Source organism: Meleagris gallopavo, chromosome 1 (genome assembly GCF_000146605.3).
Source record: "Meleagris gallopavo isolate NT-WF06-2002-E0010 breed Aviagen turkey brand Nicholas breeding stock chromosome 1, Turkey_5.1, whole genome shotgun sequence".
Classification (NCBI taxonomy): domain Eukaryota; kingdom Metazoa; phylum Chordata; class Aves; order Galliformes; family Phasianidae; genus Meleagris; species Meleagris gallopavo.
The window spans coordinates 39,561,033-39,583,534 of NC_015011.2; the positions used below are offsets into that span (position 1 = coordinate 39,561,033).

The 22,502-nt window shown below is 36.8% G+C and overlaps 1 protein-coding gene across 1 annotated transcript in view; it reads left to right on the forward strand.

Moving 5' to 3' along the window:
* Positions 1-22,479, forward strand: part of ACSS3 (acyl-CoA synthetase short chain family member 3) — an 80,030-nt gene extending 57,551 nt beyond the window's left edge. The window contains 7 exon segments of the mRNA XM_010708515.3: positions 3,046-3,141; positions 6,720-6,783; positions 16,914-16,995; positions 17,964-18,086; positions 21,164-21,263; positions 21,343-21,518; positions 21,820-22,479. Coding sequence (XP_010706817.1) covers positions 3,046-3,141; positions 6,720-6,783; positions 16,914-16,995; positions 17,964-18,086; positions 21,164-21,263; positions 21,343-21,518; positions 21,820-21,885 — 707 coding nt within the window. The 3' untranslated portion in view covers positions 21,886-22,479.
* The last annotated feature ends 23 nt before the right edge of the window (positions 22,480-22,502 follow it).

The following is a 22,502-nucleotide window of genomic DNA, read 5'->3' on the forward strand; positions in this document are numbered from 1 at the left end:
TCCAGCAGGATTTTTGATGCAGTTCCAGTTTCAAGTCAGGCTGTTTTTTCCTTGATGAAAAACACTCTCCTGGAAAGCAGTTGCTGTTTTCTGATGGGCTTGGGAAATTGATATTTCAATCCTGCATCCTGTTCGAAAGATACACTTTGATTTCCCAAGAAATGTACAGCATAAAGATCCATGCTACGCTTTGACAGTATTCCTTGGTGCTTCTACTTTGTAAGGGAATGTTTAGCATTCAGAAACTGTGAACCTAACACAAAGAGTGGATACTTCTGGGGGTGTCTTTTCTTAATTAGTATCTGGCCTAAACACCAACAAATCAGTTTTTTTTTCTTGTGTATGGAAATACTTAATTCAGGCATGGGAATTGAATGCACAGCATAGAGATTAGAGCACTGGTAAATATGAAAATGATGTATTTCCACTGGTAATTGAGAAGACAATAGAAGACATAGCAGCAATTTAAAGACCTATTGAGAAAGTTTTAGAACTTGTGATTCTTGTTTAGAATAAATGGACTTACATCCAGTCCTATTCACTGTTTTCTAAAGCAGAAGCGCAGACAATGTAGTGTGACAGTGATTTCCATTTTAGTTCACATAGTTTTCATTAGCAGTGTACCAGAGCGCCAAGCAAATCCAAACTAATTTTCAGAAATTTCACAGATTCTCCCTTTCTCCCTAGAGTTCTCTGATTGAGAGCTCTGCAGTTAGAAATATTTGTCAATTCCTGAGCTGTGTTAAATCTTACTGGTTCACTGGGGGTACGCTGATCCTTCTCAGCAGTGAATCTAATTACTGTGCTTTGGTTATAGAATGTCTTTCTCACCTACTCTGTTACAGTATGGTTTTTAGTTCCTGGCATACAGTATGTAAAGAACAACACTTAAGAGTCCTCCTTTCCTCCTAATGCTGTCAAAAAATAAACTGGCCCCTCTACTTTCATTTCTAGTTCACTGTACACTGAGGAATATACTCCTCCTTCTTCCTTCTTATCTCAGGAAGAGAGAGAAGTTGAGGTCAACAACTTACTCAGTATTGAGCAGAAAATAGAGCTCTGAAACAGCTGAATAAATTGTGGGTTTCTCTTCAGCATGATCATTGACTGGCTACTTTAGATCTTGCTGATGTGTCACCTCTGTAATTGCAGCTTTTTGGAAGAAGAAAACGGGATCAGTGCTTGTCTGGGAAACGTGCATTGTGTAGAAAAATAGACCACTAGGAATGTGAAACAACCAAGTCAACTTTTTAGCCTACCTGTGCTGGCATTGAGGGTTGTTCCACAGTTGAAGTTAGGCTTTACTGTGTGATGTTAACGCTGATTTTCAGCTACCTACTAATACCTAACTTAAAATTACAGAAACACGTGGCAATTTTGTTCTTGTTCTTATAGGAATTGAATGGTCATTAAAGAACTTCTGAGATGGCCGAGGAATACTGTGGAAGTTGAGAAAATCCACAGCAAAAACAGCAGTAGTGATCTCTAATGCAAGAGAACTGAGAATATCTTTGGCTGTGCTGATCAGAGATAAATACAGAGGTCAATACAAACCTGCTTAGTTGTGCAGAAGCTTGAGCTTATTGTGGGTTATGAATTCCAGGTCAAGTGACCTGAGAGTTGCAACATCTCCAGAATTATAATGCCACATTTTTATAGTGCTGGTACCATGCTATGTTGCTGGTAATATTTACAGCCACCTAGACACTTTTATTTTTTTCCTCCAGCTCAGAGTTATAGAAACACTTAAAAGAAATTTCTCTATATTTTTTTCTTACAGAGAAGAGAAGGATAACAGCTGGTCTTTCTTTACACTTAGACTCTACTGTATGACTTAATTGTTCTTTATTCCTCTTTCTTTAATAACTCTTGTAGTATAACTGCATCGTGTGAAATTGAGCTTTCTTAAGGGAGAAAAAAAAAAGGGCAAGTGAGAAGGGAGGGCTTTGTAGCTGCCTAACAGTGAGGATAATTAAGAAGGTGTAGGCATACCAGGGGATATTCATGCTGTGTGAGGAAGGTATTTTGTGTTAGCTCTGCAGCAGGAATTGCAGACCTACTTGCCTTCTGTGGGCTCCTTGCAGGGAGCAAAGGTACGCAGTGCAAATGCTTCATTTATTTGTCTGCAGTTATGGGAATATCTTTCTAAGGTTCAAAAACTGAAAGAAATTTGTCTTCTGGCAAAAAAAACCCCACAAACACAAAACCTCTAATAATGCTGCAGATAGTAAAACTTTCATGTTTTTCGGTGCAGGACTAGAAAACAGCTGGACTATGATCACAAAGTCTTGCAGCAGTTTGATTCCTCTTCCTTAGAGTATTCCTTTCAGTATGCCTTTATTTTGGCAGCATGTGAAATTTAGGTCTGACTTCTGTACCTTATTTCTTTTTGAAGCTTTTCATTATTTGAAGTAGTTCTCATCAAGAAATTCTAATGATAGCTTCAGGATTATAAGAGAGGTATTTCTGACTTATCTTAATTATTTATGTTTTTGTGAGAGGCCACGTTTTCTGTGATCATCTTGACCAATATTGTCTTGGAGATTCTGCATTTATTAACCTTCCAGACCTCAGAATTGATAGAGTTTTTCATTTCCACAACAGATACTTTGATATTGCCCTACAGAGATAAGATAATCAACCAAGAATGGGTTGTTGTTTTTTCTTGAATAGAACACTGATTTGTGAAATAACCACTGAAATGCACCTATCACACACAGTGTTTATCATGGCTTTGCTGTAGGCAGTTTCCTACTGGTGCAGTATAAACATAGCAGAATAAGTCACAGGTGTAATGCAGAAGATGTTAATTTTGGATTTTCTACTGTGTAATGGAAAAACTTCCCATGTGAAGAATGCAAATTTCTGTGATGAATTTATGTTTGCTATATAACACAAATCTTCTGAAATCTCCCATTGCTTGTCTGGCATTCAATTTTTTTTTTTTTTTAATTGTTATGTGCTGAACTTAGAAAACTTAGAAGCAATAGATACTAAATGATAGTAAGAGCAATCTTGCCTAACATACTTATTTTCTGTTAACAGAATCTGGTTCTCCAATAACTGCTTCTTGTGTTGGTTTGGGGAACTCTACAATGCCTCCACCCGGACAGGCAGGAAAACCAGTGCCAGGATACAATGGTAAGGCAGTACTAAGTATGCTGCTAGAAAACCATATTGCTTATGTGCAATTTAAGAGCACTTTAGTTCTTAGACTTCATAGGGAAAGCATATTACAGTCTTGCTAGCAGATTTTCCTTCTCCTTGTTACAAGTAGCTCTGTTTTTTTTTTGTCTTGTGAAATATGACTGTACATAACAAATTCAGTGTAATTTTCAAATCATTGATCAACTACTTGTACCGCTATTATACAAAAGGGATAGCATATATTTCTAAACTGGATGTAACAAAGATACATAAAGAATACTATGCTTTAAGGCTTTGTCTACAATTGCACAAATTAAATGAGAAGCACCAGTAAAATGTATTGGCACATTGGGAAGAAGAATGTTAGTAATAACCATCAGCAGAAGAGGAAATGATAAGTAGACAAATAATTGCTTTAACTTGCACTTTCAGTGTTCTCTCACATCTATATTATCAATTTTCAGAGCCTAAATAGTTTTGTTTTGGGGGATGTACATCAAATAATTATGTCTTGGAGACTCGCTTATTGTTATTTTATTTTGATGCCACTATTTCATATGAGGAGTATCCTGAACTGCATAAAGAGAATTCTTAGTGCAACATCAGTGTCTTCCACTGATACGTCATTAGTGAATTAACAAGCAACTTGTAAAATTTTCTATTGGAAAAATTAATTTTCTTATTAACCTGTTTAATTCTTTTTTTTTTTTCTTCTTTTTAAATCAAAGCCTGTATGCTGCCTGTATGTACAGGTGTGTTAACACATTTTTGAGAAAGGTGCTAAACACAGTATCTTCTAGTAGTTGTGGAGCATATTTATTTCCAGCTGGGAGAAATAGCAGGCTATGAACAAACATTTAAAGGGAGAGCAGAGCATGCATTGTCAGGAAGCTATTTGTATGTAGGGAATGTGGTTACAGAATTAAGAATGCAAAAATACTTTCATACCAGGGAATTCTGATGTTAGCACAAATTTCAAGTGTTCCTTGAAGTCCAAAAAGTAATTAAATTTCTTAAAGATCAAATTATCTTCCAGAAAGATTCTCACATCCTTGGGTAGAAAAAGTTTTGCTCTTTTTGATTCTAATAGATACAAATTGAAATGAACATTTAAGAAAATAAGCACCTTCAGCAGATTTGTGTTTTGACATTTACAGCATGAAGACAAACTGTAGGTTAAAAACAGCATTAAAACAAAGCCATAAATTTAGGGAAGACTGAAAGAATGTAATTGCATTACACACGCTAGAAAAAATGTTGTGCCAAACAAATGTGTGAGGAGCAAGAACATAAAAATGTTTCATGTATATTTGAAACATGGCATCAAATGTAAATAAGGAATTCCTTTACACAGAGCAGAGGAAATACCTTAAAACATGCAATAAAAAGGAAAAAAAATCAAGTAAATACTGAAATTCATTGAAGTTTTAGGATAGAACTATGCCATTTTCAGTCTTTGGTTTGAAGCCAGTAATGCTCAGTAATGCAGCCATTCATGAAACAGTGAATCTTGAAATTACGGTGTACTGACAGCTGTCACCCACCTCTGTTCTGATGTTGTTTTGGCTGCTGTTACTGTATCAATGAAAAGGGTTCTCTATGCCATATAGAAGATTTTGTATTCTTGGAATATACGTGTAACTTGTAGTGATTTTTGGATGTTAACAACATTTATGCTATGACATATGCAGAAAGCTACAAATCTACTTCTTTTCTTTTGAAATACAGCCAAAATCTTTCAGAGCAGCATTTATAATTTCAAAGCGTAATGGTGCAAATGGCACTTAAATGTAAATGGAGATACCATAATAATTTCTAGCACAATTGCTTTAAATCTGACATTGAGTTGTACTTTCTCTTTGGTCTACTTTTACCTTTTTCAGATAACTTCATAGCATTGTTCACAAACTGAAGCAAGTCTCACATTTTGAAGCATTAAGACTGTTGTTATTCAGTTATTCAGTAATTAAGTAGTAAACAGAGTAGCATCCACTTTCCCCAGATTTTGGTACATTGAAATGCATTTTTCCAAGAAGGGGAATAAATACTGGAATTCTTACCCTGATATAATAAACTATTTATATTTTGCTTTGATACAATAAAAATAAGAAAATAAGCTGATGGGGAGCACTGAAAGATATAGGGGTGTGTATCACTGTATTCTGAGTCTAAATTCTCAAAATGTAACATTTCCATGTTCTCATGGCATCTAAAAAGATGTAAGAAAGAAAAAAAATGTTTAAAGATTTTAAGTGGATTTTATTTACAACAGTCTGCTGTTTTTCACTGATGTGTTTTTTACATTTCCATTCATGCTTTTGATCTCCTACCCCTGTTACTCCTTCCAGCTCACTGAGCTGAAGAACTGGTGTGACTGACTTGCCTGTCTACTGAGTCCTTGCTTTCAAAGGGCTCTTCAGTTACTTAAAAAATAACATCCTCTGAAGGAGTGGCTTCAGACAGAAATAGAACAATTACAGATGTTTGTCTTTCTATGGACAGACAGATAAGATATGATATAACTCATAAAACTCCTAGCAAGGTTTTACTCAGAAGTCTGTCATCCTCTTTTCCTCATTTGCTCTTTAACTTCTTAATACAGAATGTAAGATTATTTGTATTAATTTAATTCCAGCTGAACATAGCTTTATTTGCTTGGGCAGGCTTCAAAAAGCATTTTTTAAATCCATGTCAGCCCAATCTGTCAAAAACATTCCTCTCTGTTTTTCCATGGTTTAGTCATTTCACTTTAATTCCACTCATCTAGGCCAAGTTAATACTCTAGTTAAGAAATACCATAGCCAATCTACCATTCCTTCCTTATGCCTGTGCCTTCAGATAGAATGGGTGGTTATGATGGATTTTCCCAGATGACTGCACTGAGGAGGCTATTTCAGGTGTTTTTCCCCAGAAAACTACATCCTCCATACCGAGATATGATCTGAAGGTGATGGGTCAGTGTCATCCAGGAAAGTCTTCTGTTCCAAGGTCTGGATTTTCTGGTGTTCTCTAGTGTTACCCTGCTGTGTGGCTTTGGGTTATTCCCAAGTTCCTTTATTTCTCTGTGCTAGGCTAGAGTAACCCTTGTTGGTGGGGGAGCATCTTTTGGAGCCTCCTGAGAGCCTCTGAAAAGCAGGCACATTTATTTACTGCTAATAACGTTTCTTGCATTTGCTAGATGAGCCCCCAGTAATCTTAGTTATTTCTTACTTGTCTTTTCTGAACCCTTTTTGCTCATATTTTTCATGTATCTGAAGGATCCTTCATTATATGCAAGCTTGGATTTTTCAGTATGAAGGTGCCTTTTACTTTCAGTTCTGTATTTCTCCCTTTTTGACTTTATTCTGTGTCTACTCCCAGAACACAAGTATTGTTTAAAGCTTCTTGTACATAAGGCTGAATGTTAATAATGTCATGAGGTCATCCAGTATCATACTCCCAAATTACTTAATACCTTTTGTTGCTTGGTGTATTATTGTTCTCAAGTGTGACATAAGTTGATATTCATAATGAAAAACTCTTTCCTCCACCTAACTTAACAGGAGTTGTCTTTCCATATTACTGTTTTACAGTGATGATTCTGGATGAAAATAAGGAGCCAGTGAAAGCGAAGACTTTAGGAAATATTGTGGTAAAGTAAGCAAAATATCTTACAGTTAAGAGGATCTTCCTAGGTGAGGTGGTTGTCTTTTGACCAAAATTCATATATTCAACAGTAACTGAAGTTTTAAGAATTGAAAATAAGTCAGTCTCTAATGTTAATTGCAAACTGCTGGAATGTTTAGTGTTAATTAATCTTGAAAAACTGTAGATGAAATTATGTAAGTGAATCAGTGTGCTTTCTGGGGTTTTGTTTTGTTTTCCTTAAATTTCAGCAAAGTTAACCATTTTCTTAATTGCCAGACTGCTGGCACAGGATTAAGCATTGTTGTGGTGAGCACAGTATTAAATTAATTATTCCCTATGCTTCTTCATCTTTCAGTTTAGGGAAATAATGCAGCAGTTGAGATTCACTTGCTTTGGTGTACTGGTATGATACCACCTGCCATTTCACTGCCTCCTAATCCCCAGTGATGTGTGTTCTTAAAGAGAGAAGACGTTTTCTGATCTTTGTAAAAAAGCAAGATGTCTCTGAGAGTACTTTGCATGGAACAGACAGTTCTGCTGTGGCAGCATTCGGACAGAATACATATAGGGAAAGATTCCAGCAAAAAACAAGGAGGAAGAAAAAAAAAATCAACCCCCCCCCCAAAACAAAACAAACAAAAACAGCCAACAAATCCATAGATACATCAGCTATCATTTTTTTTTTAGTGCAATTTACCAGAATCTTGTCAGATGAGTTGCATAAGATTTTTTCACAGCACAACTTTTGTAGGACATTTTCTTAGATATGGGCACCTCTGTTTAATAACGCTGTGAACATCAGTTACATTTCTCATACTTTATTTTCTGCAGTTTCCAGAACCTTTCCATGCATCTCTAAGACTCAAAAGGTTATTGCTTTCCATAGCATGTGCCAGCTGTGTATTCTGAATGTTTCACTTGTGTTTAAGCAAATGGGATTTTCCTCAACTAGATAGCTACACTGTGATTAACATGTTAGCTCTGGCCTTGTCTGTTTTCACTCACAGAAAATACGTAACTGTCAGCAAATGCAACTCCCAGTAGAAATGCATTAATCAGCTTCTGTTCTGGTAAAATTAAGGGGAGTAGTGGTGACTCACATTCTTCATACTTGCACAGATGACTGGAAGGAAGTAAAAAGATAAGCATTAAATCTCAGGGAGCTGAAGTTTCTCAGAAGCCAAAAACAATGGGACAGATGTACCGATTCTGATGAGTGGTTAAGGTCAGAACTTAAATGAGGGTTGAGGCAGTGGGCAGGTGAGCTGGCGATGAGATGCACGTATACTACAAACACAGGAGCATGCTGTAGAAGCAAAGCACTGAAAATACAGGCTGTTTAGCTGCGTGGTGCTTGCTTGGGAGCCTGAGTTTCTAAATTGAGGAGTTTGCTCAGATGTGTTCCTGTCTAATGTAACTAGACTTGTGTGGAGACTGAGATATAGTATCACAGGAGGTTGTTGTACTGCATGACACAGATGTGGATTTTCAGGTGGAAGTCTATGCCCTGTCTAATTTTGAACCTTAGGCCTAGACACCGGGACTCACAGACATATGTTGAAGTGCACAGTCTGTCCTGAATCAGGAGACTTAGATTTAGACATCATTTTTCTGTGACACCCATGAGATTGTGCATTCATTCCACTGTGGAGTATGAATAATTTAAATTGCTCAAGCCTTTAATAGACTGTGCTTTGCAGTGTCACTAATGTAGGTCAGAGTGAAGGGCTATGTTCTGAAGCTCTTGTCTCTTTAGTGCCTTACTATTGCCATCATAAAACTTAGGTTTGTAATCATTGGATACAAAAAGATATTTTAAAAGAAAAACCTGTCACAAGCATTTAAGTAGAATGGAATATATAAACTTCCAGATGTGCTTATGTTTCTCTGCTGACACAGAGCTTAGCTACCTAAACTAAGTGAAATGAATTCTATCCCTAGCAGCTCTCTGCTAAACAAGCTGAATTACATCTACAAACAGGTAGATACCATTTCTGAGTTGTAACTTGGTATTTACGAGCTTGTCAGAAGAGGATATTGCCACATGACAAGATCCTACTGGGGCTATTGACAAACTCTTGACTTTAAGATTTGTCTTCCCTGACACTGACCCATATTTAAACATTTTTCTTAAGGGATTAAAAATATGTTTATGATTGATTTTTTTTGATTTTATCTTTCTTGGCATGGTTTTTGCTGCAGCCACACAAATCAATAGAGTAGTAGGACATTTTTCTCTCTTTCTTGTTTTTTTTTTTTTTTTTGTTGTTGTTGTTGTTTTGTTTTTGTTATACATTGTATTGTTTAAGGTAGACTGTTGGTACAGGGTAACTATTATTTTACCATATCCTTACTTGTTGTAATAACCATTCTCAAATAAGAGGAAGAGTAAGGGAGAAATTACACAATTAAAAAAAAAAAAGTATGAAAACAGTTTTTAGTAGGTTGTCATCCTTCTTTCTGTTCCAGTGTTTTTTCTGACACTTTTTCAATACAGTAGGACCTCCTAAAATTCATTCTTCAACATAACTAGTTAAAAAAAAAAAAAAAAAGGTAAACAAGGCAATGTACTGAGAAGCTCTAGGAGACCGATTCCAGATGTTTTATCACTTGCAACATTTGAACCTCCAGTCTGGTAACAGAAGTTGGTTTTAGAGTATCATGGTATGCAGCATGTTAATATTTTGTTCCAGGTTTCATTTTAATAAGTGATAATTTCCTGGTAGTGTTTAATCATAAGAATCTGTGGTTGTTACATTGATCACAACACATTTTCCATCTTCTGCTGCATCCAGTTGAATTATTGTTTAGCATTAAAAACTTTTTTCTTTTTTTTTTAATTAGGGCTAATTTGCATAAAGTCCTCCTGCAAAAGAAGCCTTTCTCCTCTTCATTTCTTCAGCAGACTTGTACTCATGCTTAAAACAGAGGGGATGATCCTTGTTTCTAGCAGGTTTTGCTTCTCACCTCAGGATCCTCCATATGTGTCCTGAAGACAGTTGGGGAGTCAGGCTAGTTTTGGCTATTCCTCCATCATATACTCAGCAGCAAAATACAGTTTACTGCTTTAGAAAGAAACAAGCTTGTACAAGTGTTTGCTTTATCTACAGCATAAGTGAGCTGAGAAAATATTCTTCAGTATTTCTTGGAGAGGAGTATGACCATACAGTGCCTACAGCACAAGCTGTGCAAAAGTGGTATGATGCAGCTCTTGGTTATTTTTAGCCCAGTGTAACTGCTGGTAAGGACTGTTGGGGGCTGCCTGAAGCCTGCAGTGCTCATAAGTATAGTATTTAAAATGTCTGTTCTTGCAATGAAGTCTTAAAAATATATCCTGCAAGAGTCAAATAGTTTAGAAAAATAATTCTTATTACTCTATCTCCCTGCTCCAAGTATATTACCTTCTTTACTCTTTACATGATGTTTTTTTCATATAATCATCATCTGTGTGCCCTTTGAAGAGATTTTTTTTTACTGACAAGAATCTGCAGAGAAGCTAATTTACCTGGACAGTTCAATAACATTTTGACTTCACAATTCTTCCAGGATAAAGTAATCAAATGCAGTATCATAAAATTTATGATGAAAGGAGAAGAGAAAATGAAGACTACTGCAGCTTATGAAGATGGTTTTGTATGAAGTGATTTTAAATGTACATTTTTTTGAGCTAGAATCTCTGAACATGAAGGGTAGTTACCTAGAACTTATTCTGAAGTGAAAATGATAGCAGCAACGTCTTCTGTATCCTTTATGAAGACCAGTCTGATCTAGTGGCACTGTGCTGCTTGTGTTGTTTGGACCTGCGTATAATTAATACACGCCTGAAAAATTGTGTTTCTGTATGTTCATACTTGTATGATAAGCAGTGAGAACTTTCCATGTTGTCTGTGTTTGTAAGGAATGTTAGCATGAAGAAATACCATTCAAATTCTAGTGCCTTGGAAAGCTTTTTTACATTATGAGGATCATAAACTCATTATGTTTATTTAATGAGACGGTTGTCAGTATTGTCTCATTAGCTAACATTATGTTCATCCACAACAGGAAGACACCTACATTTGCCATGAAGTGATTCTATCCTGAATGTAATGTCTACAAGTAGATTTTCCTCTAGATCCTTTCAGGAGTGCCTGTACATGTTATGCTTCCTCTAGTGTTTGTGTAGTTAGTTTTGTGCCACTAAAACAGAGTTTTTTGCAATATATATTTTAAAAAACAGTTTTACCATTCTCCACAGAAACAGATAAGAATTTCTGTTCCGTCTTCACACAGATGAGAGACACTGTACTTGCATCGTGCAGTAATTCTGAAGTGTTTTTTCAAGAATTTAGGATTGGTGGAGAAAGAGAAAAGACAACGATAATGTTCTGCCAATGGTTGTACTGATTCTAGTGATGATCCACCCCACTATATGCAATCACACAAAAGCTGTAGGAGAGTAAAACACCAACATCAACAAGGTTTTGCAAAGGATAGGTCATGGTAAATGTACAGCTTTGTATAATTTTAGATTTTGTGTTGGCTGGATAGAAATATGGCAAATACCATAAAGATTTTATTCTGTAGCGGAAAAGATGTTCAGAAGTAGGCAACCCATTCACATTTTCACAGTTTGTGGTACTGTGTTCAAACTTTATACATTGTTTGCAGAGCAAACAGTTAGATGCTCAGTAAAAAGCTTACTCATTTAATATTTCTCATAATGAATTTTAAAAAAATCAGTATGGCTGTGGAAGTGCGTTACAGCAACAAGCAGCCTGAAGCCAGGAATACACTCATTAAGATACACAATAGAAATGTGCTAACCAAAAGAGCTTAAAGGAAAGGAAAGAGAAAGGAAGAACATGTAATCTTTCACAGAACACTGGTATCTCAGTATCCTATTAAAGAAAATGAAGAAAAACCTTTTAATGCTTGATGGGGAACAGTTCAGTGCTCTAGCTTGAGATAAGCCCATGGGAAAGGCTACACATCTTGCTTGTGCTGTGCTCCACTCCAAGAAGACATGGAGGACAGGAGGCAATGGCAGTGTTTTTAGGTAGTGAAAGAGAAATTCCATCCTAAATGAAGAGTGAGAGAGAGAGAGGACATTAGCTGAGAGGACAGATAGATTACTTTTATCATTAAATTTGATCTAATGATAAAAAATGATGCTCATTATTCTGAAATTTCTTTATATGGATGTAGTGAGCCTCCAAATTGAAATATTTGAACACACTGAGAAACATTTATCTTCCTCATAAATGACTGTGCTGGAGTGTCTGAAAGTGATTAAGCAATACCTCCATTGGTTATCATTATTTTTTTGTTTGTTTTATTGATATACTCTACTATTTTGGAAACAGTATTTCATATAAGATACCTAATTGTTACTTAAAGTAGCAGAAAATTAAAGATAGTGTGGAAGAGAGCATATTGTGGGATAGATGAGTGGACAGTGAGGTGGGTTGAGAACTGGCTGACTGGCAGAGCACAGAGGGTCGTCATTGGCGGTGCAGAGTCCGGAGACCTGTAACTAGCGGTGTTCCTCAGGGGTTAGTGCTGGGTCCGGTCTTGTTCAACATCTTCATCAATGACCTTGATGAGGGGATAGTGGCCACCCTCAGCAAGTTTGCTGATGATACGAAGTTGGGAGGATTGGCTGACACGCCTGAAGGCTGTGCTGCCATTCAGCGAGACCTGGACAGGCTGGAGAGCTGGGCAGTGAGAAACCGGATGAGGTTCAACAAAAGCAAGTGTAGGGTCTTACACCTAGGGAGGAAGAATTGCATGCACCAATACAGGCTGGGGGATGAGCTGCTGGAGAGGAGCTCTGCAGAGAGTGACCTGGGCGTCCTGGTGGACAACAGGTTGGCCATGAGCCAGCAGTGTGCCCTCGTGGCCAAAAAGGCCAATGGCATTCTGGGGTGCATTAAGAAGAGCGTGTCCAGCAGGTCGAGGGAGGTGATCCTCCCCCTCTACTCTGCCAGGGTAAGGCCTCATCTGGAGTACTGTGTCCAGTTCTGGGCTCCCCAGTACAAAAAAGACAGGGATCTCTTGGAAAGAGTCCAGCAGAGGGCCACAAAGATGGTGAAGGGCCTGGAGCATCTCCCCTATGAAGAAAGGCTAAGTGAACTGGGTCTGTTTAGCCTTGAGAAAAGAAGACTGAGAGGGGACCTGATCCAGGTCTATGAATATCTAAGGTGTGGCAGGCAGAGTGGTGAAGCCAGACTGTTTTAGACAGGACAAGGGAAAACGGCCAGAAACTGGAGCATGGGAAGTTTCACACAAATGTGCTAAGAACTTCTTCACGGTGAGGGTGATGGAGCACTGGAACAGGCTGCCCAGGGAGGTTGTGGAGTCTCCTTCTCTGGAGATATTCAAGACCTGCCTGGACACCTACCTGTGTGTCCTCGTGTAGGGAACCTGCTTTGGCAGGGGGGTTGGACTCGACGATCTCTGGAGGTCCCTTCCAACCCCTACGATTCTGTGATTCTGTGATTCCACACCTGTCTGTGTGGCTGACCTCAAGGAAGACTGCTGCAGAGAGAGAAGTGTTTCTTGTAGAAAAGTGTAAAGAAAGAGTGTCATCCTACATAGACCCGTTCAGTACATTTTTGTAACTAACAGCCGTACACCTAAGAATGGTTTGCTATATTTTAAAATGAAGGACTGTACTGTAGAAAGCAAAAACTTTCTAAATAGGTGCTTGTGTTAGAGTGGATGTACCTCTGGATATGGAAGTCTTTGACGGAAGGTAGCTGGTAGTGGACGAAGCAGGCATTATGATCCTTTGTTATTCAGTAGAGAAACTGAAAAGGGGCTGATGTCATCTGTGGGTGTGTGATTAGTAAAATAACTAATGCATTATTTTGCAGTTCTGGTTCTGATGTCTGTTCTGCAAAAGACTGCTGAGAAACTGGGTTTTAGAAAAGATGTGAATGAGGCTGATGGAGAGCTTGGCTGAAAGAAATTCGCAGTTTAACTTACGTAGCTTACTTGAATATAATTTATCCAAGATCTCTCTTCCAGCTCACCACATGTTTTTTATCAGCTTTGTCTTTTCCTTTTACACTTTCAATTGGAAACATTTCTCCAAAATTGAGCTGAATACCTGTGGGTAACATTCACATTTTTTTAACTCTTTCCAGGCACTTTAATAATTTTTTTTTAATGTTTTTCTTTTTCCTCACTAACTTGTAGGGTTTTTTTCCTCCTAAATCTACACTGAAACCAACTACCGTCTGTGACCCTTTTCAGCTAAGGGAGTATTTTATGCAGACTGGTAAATAAATTTCATAATCCTCTCTTCTTTTATGCTTTCTCCACCTGTGTTCCAGTACTGTTGTTCCTTGTATCTGAAAAAGCTTCAAGATTGGAGATGGTTTTCAAACATAGAATTAAGGATTTTTTGAAAGAGTAATGTTTACACACAGCATTACATAAATGCTGAATAATAATATAGCTGCCAGACAAGATGACTTAGCTCTGTTCACAGGCTGAATTCTTGTAACAATGGCATACAGTTGCTTTGACTGGCTGTAATGAACAGCCTGTAACTGCCATTGTCTACCATTAAATAAAGGGATGTCTTTTTTCTGAATCTCAGCAAGGTAGTGTCTTTAATAGTTTTGACTTCCATTTGTACTTTTCAAAATCTGTTTTTCTCTTTAAAAGAACTTTTGAGTGCTGTCAGTAATTTTTTTTTTTCTTTTTCCATCAACAAAAAGTCTTGCAACGTTCAGTCAAGTGGCATCCTGAAATGATGTGACACACACAGCCAGTTGTTTCTGGGCTAAGTTAGAGGTGGGTTCTTCTGTGCAAGGTCAGCCACTATGTTGTATGAAAAGCAAATGAGCTGTGAAACAATGCTTAAAAAGCATGCAAGCGTGTGTCATGGGCCCATTGCTCAGGAATTATTTTGCCTGAAAGCTGGACGCATACAGGATGGCATTTGGGTTTTGCATAGGAGATGGAATGTAGTCTGAACTGCATATAAAAAGCAATGAAGGAGCATTTTCAGATTGTGTGTTTTGTGCTGTGTTTTGTGCTGTAGAGATACCTGTGGTAGAGATACCTGTGGTAGTCTGTATTTTACTTTTCCCGCTTCTCATCAATATGCACTCTGGATACGCTATTCATTGCAGTTTTCCTTAATACAAACCAACCAAACAATGGTGATGGGAGCAGGGACTCTATTTTTGGTGGTATGTTTCCACTTCTTGGTTTAGATTGCAGAGTGATTGTAATTACAGAAAACAAAATGTTTTTTTCTCATTTCAGCATTAAAATTGTTTCTTCTGTTGAATGAATACCAACTGAAAACCACTGAGTAGAGCTGTGGAGAAATTAAGGATTTTGTCAACATGAATTATTTCTTTCTTATCACAGGGATGTTTCAGACTTAAATAAATTGAAAGTTCAAAATTTGCAGTGACTGAAGCTTCTAAGAATTGCTATGCTATCAACAACCAAGCAACAACCATTGTAATTATCATTCTCTAATGGATGTTCTTAAATGTGAACAAGAGATCTTTATTTTAAACTCAACAAACATAGGGATTGTTATATCACTTTCTAAATTCTTTTTTTTTTTTTTTGAGGCACATACTCTGTCATGTTTATGTATTGAAAGGGTCTTAAGGTAGGCTAGTGCATTTCTACCAGATGGGCAGAAGCCAACCTGCCCTCCTGAAACCAGGGTGCCTAACTGGGAAGTGTCTGGCCTGTTTAGCCTTGCCTTAACTGTATTTTTAGGGAATGTGACTTAAAATAGCCAGAACTCTCAGAGATAATAGTAGTACTTACAGTAGTATATTCTATTATGTTACTTAAACTAAATTAAGCATAAGTGATTGTAAAAGTCATGAATTTGCTATGTGATGTGGCTTTTTCATTGTAGTTCATACTATTTATATCTTTCTTAGGTAGAAATATATCAAACTTACAAAAAATATTTTTACAGTTGTAATGTTAAAATTGCATCTCACTGAGCTGGAAGCACACGTTCTGTGACCTGAACATCACAGAAGGCTTGTAAAGGTATCAGTATTTCTGCAGAACTTAGGAGTGCTTCACTGCTGGAGAATGTTGCCTTTTGGGGTCATAGAGACACTATCAGAATGAAAAATAAAATACCTCTGGATAAAGATTTGCTTGTTAGGAATGCAGGCATATGCATTTTCTAGGAGGCATTTAGAATTTTACCTGTATAAAATGCGTTTGCAGGCACAATCATGCTTATGTTAGGGTTAAGCTTTACAAAATTTGTGAATGTTTTATGTCTGAATAGGTATCTCTTAGGATAAAATACAGTTTACTTGAGCTACCAATAGAAGCTTTGAAGGAGAAAAATGACCACTGCTTTATTGTCTGAGACTTCTGTAGCTTCTCCATCTGGCAGATAGTGATGTGAAATGTTCTGTCTTTTGTCATGCCCCTAGTCTTGACTGAAGAGTGGATATATATAGTATGTATTGAAAGCTCAGCTAATAAATCATTCCAGAATTTTTAAATTTCACTACTTCTACATATATATTTTATATATATTTATATACCTATTTATACAAAAATAAATTAAAAAATCCAGTCATTTTAGAATGCTTTAAAATTGATTTTTTTTTTTTTAACAATGTAACTCAAAGAACTCCTCAAATAACTCCGATGAGATAATGCACAGCTAAAGGAAGGGAAATATTTTCTTTCAGATTATTGTGGTCAAAGTTGAATTATATCTTTTTACAGAAATTGAAGATGTATATACCTGATAATTTGCATGACTATACATGGGTTTGTATGCTTTAGAGAGAGAGATACCTATAATAAAGTTGTCTGAATCATAGCACTTATGCACACATTTTTGACAGATACTTAATTTGTTGAAATGTTGAAAGCTGAATGCTGGTAGCATTTATAGTATAGTAGATAGTGTTTGCTAGACCAAGCATCGTTTTGCTGAATGTTAGAGATGCTTATGCTATCTATAAGTTTTGATTTAGATACAGTTTAGTGTTATGCTGTTTATATGTTGAGTTTTTTTAGTAATTTGTTGATCTTATTCCTTCTTGGGGATTGTTTATCTGAATGTAAATTATGAACGGATAATAGGAGCTGTACTTTTTGGATATTCTAATTATTTTACCCAATCTTTTCAATTTAAGATTACCTTTGCCTCCTGGAGCATTCTCAGGACTTTGGGAAAATCAGGAAGCATTCCACAAGTTATATTTCCAGAAATTTCCAGTAAGAATTACAAAATGAGTTATATATACTTTTGGTAATCTTGCAGCACTGAATGACATGAAGTCTCAATTGGATAACGTAAAAAAAAAAAAGTCTTATATTAATTGGAGGTCTTTGATACACTTCTTACAGTATTGAGAACATTTCATGGCAAACATTTCTTCATAGTTCTCCAGCTTCTGGGGATACTGAATTTTTTCAGTTCTGAAACAAAAGTAGTAAACATGAAGTTTCCAAACCTAAAAGTTGTTTTATGTCATTTGGTCTGAAAACATTGCCACGTTTGCAACCTTAGTCTAGAATAGTTTCAGATATCCTTCTGCTGTGCAGCTATTCTAATTTAATGTCAGCCCAGAATATCCACTTGTCTGCAATGCATTTAAATACATAGGAGGCTCCTCACTGAATATCTCCATATGAGATGAAATATCTAAGGACTTGCCTCCTTTCCACATAGAAAATGATTGACTGGTACAGATAGGCTGTCCAGAATGGAGTGTTTGGTTCAATAAAAGTAAACGAGTGACCCAAGCAGACAGATTGTACCGGTGTGTTGATGGTGTATACATGGATACAGCAAACAGGAGAATCTTTAGGGTCAGTTTGACAACTGTCTTTGTGTTGTAACAATTCCATTGTTCTTGTGTAGATTCAGGCAGTATTCTTTTCTGGGCTGTCAGGGATTAAAGCAGGCAGAGTGGAAAAAGTTCAGGTTTATCTATTCCATCTTCTGTCTTAATAAAGGCTGCAAAAACCTTCTGGAAAGAGAGCTGCAAGGCATATGATGACATAAGAATGGTGAAAAATAACATAGAATTAAATCTTTCAGACATCAACAACTTACTTCATATGACACAATCAGTTTTGTTCGTTGGTTTCATGGGAAATAGATGGGTCTTCTTACTAGCATTTTCTGAGGTTTTGTTTTTTTGTGTTTTTTTTTGTTGTTGTTGTTGTGTTGTGTTTAGGGATATTATGATACTATGGATGCAGGCTACATGGATGAAGATGGCTATTTATATGTTCTGTCTCGAGCTGATGATGTGATCAATATTGCAGGACACAGAATTTCAGCAGGTGCAATTGAAGAGGTGAGCACTTCCTGGAAGTAATAGAGAAGAGTGAAAGATGCATAAAGTAAGCCAAGTTTATCTCAGAGAAATTTCTCTTTCTGCTTTTCTTGATTGCATTTGCATTAATACTTTTAGCAAAAACATTAATTGCTTCAGGTCCTTCCTATTAAGGGTCTTTCCAGAACAATATAAGGCATTTAATACCATAGGCTTGATATAATAGGCATGATTTGACATATGAAAGAGAAAGGGGCAGTGTGGTAGAATGGAAGGTATTCTGAAAAGCTCTAATGACATGTTTTCTTGGGAACACTTTACGCTACTGTAGGCTCAGCATGTATGAGAAGTACTAAATGAAGAATGGAAATTTCTGTTAAATCCCACTGTTAAATTAAAAATCATTAATGTAATTGTTTTGCAACTAGAAGGTTGCAAATGTCACAGTTCATATTTCTATTCAAATGTCAAGTCTTTTTTCACTTCCTTCTTCACAAGTGTTGTGATTGCTAGATCCAAATGATATATCAGGGTTTTTTTATTCAGGGGGACTAGGGAAAGGTATGTTAGATATGTAAAAGGAAAAATCCTTTTATTAACCTCTGAATTTAACTGTTAACTGAATCACATACTAGTTTGTTGTGTGTTTGGTTTTTGCTTTGCTTTGTGATACTGGTTTTAGCAATACGTTAATTATTACATTGTTATGTTTTGGTGACTGCAGTGGTTTGGGTGTTTTTAAGACTAGATAACTTGAAGTATAGACAGAACTCTTATTGCATGGAAGAGAACAAATTCTGATAAAAGCAGGCAGTCCTTCAAAGGATCAGTCAGCCAGAGTTGAACCAGCTGCAGTACTGATACGGACCGTGAAGATACGAAGATAGCTTTCAGTCTGCCTAAACTTATTTCCCTTTGAAGTGAGCTTTTTGTGTTGCTGTGCAACAATGGGGAATCTCATCCCTATCCATTACTGCTCTGTTGCTCAAGGGTATTGTTTCCTAGCTTCAGGCCAGATCTGAAGCTGTACAAGGAACCGAATTATCTTCTCATCAGTGTCATCTTTGTATCTGTCTGAAACTGGTCCCCAGGTAAGCACTGCTGTTTTTGCCCTGTTAGTTAGAGCTTTCCCCTGAAGCAGTGCTTCATCACTACAGAATTCCAGGTGCTTTTCGTCTTTTGAACAAAGGTAAAAAATAGCATTGTTAATACATTCACGACAAATTGCTAGTTAATTGGAAAAGCATTAACAAGAACACAGCTTTTCAGTAAGATCAGTAAACACAGAACTGGAGGTTTAATGAACAGTCATCTAATTAATTGTCAGTTACCTTGTTGAGCAAGTGTATTATCTGTGTTTACATTATAGCTACATTACTTTAACTGCATTAGCTTAACAAGTATATTCTTAATGCTTTGGCTGAGAATTTCAGCTTCACTGTTTCAAACAGTTATTTTCTTTATCTGTTAGTATCAGTGGAGCTCCATCTTTACTGAGATAAGGTAACTCTAATGTTAACCTTGCCAGACACTGAACGTTAGCCAGTCTGGTAAGCTTAGCTTGTGTTGATCTGTCCATCTCTTTTGCCTGTACATCTGTGATTCCAAGCTTGGCTTGACTCTTTCTTGACTCTTTTTTACTCAAATTGAGTCTTGTCTGTCCATGCAACAGATGTCAAGTTGCCCTTTCTGACAGTGGGATTTCTAACTGCTGCTGCATTAGAAGTCCCTTGTGCCCAGTGATCATATTCAAGAAATGCCCCTTCATTTTATCTTACTTGCCACCTAAAAATTGTTTACTGGTGCCAATTTTGTTCTCCGTTCATCTTTTCAGCCTGTCTTAAGAAACTGATAATTTTTAAGTTAGTATGTACAATTCCAGTCATATGAAATTACCTGTCTGAGTGTCAATGGCATATTGATGAGATTTTTGGATAGACCAGTGAAGGAAATTGATATAGATCTTACCAGTCTACTTTCCTACAATTCACTGAAAAGGTAGATGAAAAGTACTTTCATCTTTTTCTTTCTTTCTTAGTTCTGTGGCAGTCAGGTTGCTATTGGCAGGGTCAAGCAGTCAGAGTAGAAAAATAATGGGTATTTAAAGCACAAAATTGAATGCTTCATGGATTAGAGGTAGCCCAGGCTAATAGGTTTATATCATGCAGTGAAATATCACTTGGATCTGGAGTTGCATGAAGAAGCTAGGTGCTTTGGAAGATGATTCTTGGTTACTGGTGTCTTAAGTCCAGCTTAGACTCAGACTTAGTGATGCACATATCAGTATCCATTGAGATAATTTGGTGATTTTCTTTCAGGAAGTAAGAATCTCAGCTGGCTAACTGAAAACAAAAGAGTAGTTCTCAGTCTTTTTTCTGAAAATAGTTCAAGATATAGGTGCTGCTGCCCATCACTTGTCAAATTGCATACGTGTGTGGTAGGAAAAAGGAGGCTGTGGTTTAGTTTCTTTTTTTGTCTGTGAAGGTTGAGACCTCATGTTTCCAAGCAAGTCACCTGAGCACTAAGTTAGCAGCAAGCTGAGCTAGGGCTTGTATTTGGCTTTAGTTGAAATTGTCTTCATAAAGCAAAGAACTGAAAAGATACAAGGCATCAGAGAAGATGAGCCAAAGTGAATGACTCCATAGCCCTGTAGTAGGAGAGTTTCTGAGGTGTTAGTCCTTAATTCCACAGTATCCATAATGTTAGACTAACATTATTTTTTTCCAGCAAAAAGCACACTAACAAAAGCCTGATGTGAAGTCTTGTTTTCCCAAAACTGTAAGGATACACCTTTGCTTTGTTCAAACTTAGAATCATGAAATAATCTATGATTCTGCATTTGTATCTCATGCTGCCAATATTTTTATTTCTTAAATTTATTTGAAAAATACACATTGGCACCTATGAAAGTATTCACACGTGCATTTTCAACGTGTGTAATTAGAGTCCTGAAGTGCACTGACTAAATAATTACCTATGCTAGTATTTAATCAGTAAGTCTATTTTTGTGTCCCTCCTTATGGAATTTCATCTCTGAAATGTTAAAATTATTATTAATCTTTTTTAATAAAAGTTTAGTTTTGTTTTCTGTCCCTCAGTGTGTTCTCCGCCATCATGCTGTAGCAGACTGTGCTGTTGTAGGCCAGGAGGATGCCTTAAAAGGGCACGTTCCCTTTGCGCTCTGTGTGCTGAGAGACGGTGAGAGATTATTCCTACAGGTGTTACTAAAACCTGCAGGAGTCCTAGAATAATTAAAGGACATGAACTTTTTCACTAGATGTAAAGACAGAAGAGAAGAAGATTTTGGAAGATATTGTTGAGCAAGTTCGAAATAACATTGGTCCTGTGGCAGCTTTCCAGAAGGGGGTGTTTGTGAAACAGCTACCAAAAACACGTTCTGGCAAGATACCACGTTCAGCTCTTTCTGCATTGGTCAGTGGGAAGCCATATAAGGTAAGTGGGGGCTGTATGCCTGAAAGACTTAGGCACATATACACATCCAAAGACACATCATCATCATGATTTTGATTCTCTGGACCATACTAGAGAGCCGGTCCATGACTTCAGATACTATATTGTATTCTACTCTGTTTTACTGACAAGATTTTCATGTTCCAGAGCTTTCCAGATAATTTTCCCTTTACTGTTTTTGTATACTAGATTTAGAAGATTCTGAAATTCTGAAATAAAATTGATTTACAGTTGAACGGCATCAATCTATTATCAAATGCTTTTGCATATTTTTCCTTTTCAGATAACGCCAACCATTGAAGATGCTAGTGTGTTTAAACACATAGAAGAAGTGCTGAAGAAAAAGTAAATGGAATAATGGGCCAGTAAAAGCGTCTGTTACTGAAATATGCAAAGACTTTCTATTAGAAAATACATATTTTAAAAAGGAATTATGATAATGATATGGGCAACTTTTTTTTTTTTTTTAACTTTTCTACAGATACTGTGTTCTTTTACCATATTGTCATAGTCAGTGAAGAATACTGGCTCTGTGTGTTGTCACTGTATGCTGGGTATAAGATTGCTAAGAATTTTAAACAGAATTCATACCTTTCTCTAGCCTTCAAGGGGGAGTCACTGTATTACTGTGATAGAATTGTGGAATCACAGAACAGCTCGGGTTGAAAGGGACTTCAAAAGACCATCACATCCAGCCTTTCATAGGAAAAAAGGGTACCTAGAAGAGATTATCTAGCACCCTGCTGAATTGCATCGTGACAGCCTCCAGTGATGTGGATTCTGTGCTGTTATTGCATAATGGTACCAGTAACTTGAGTTTGACTAAAACATCTTTCAGGTAAGAATCAAACTAAAGACAGCAGAAAGTAGGAATCCTAATGTGAAAGTCACTGCAGACATAACTTGTCTTCACTTAAAAATTATAAACCTTATGCCTTTTAAATTTTTATGAGCTTTAATTTTTTT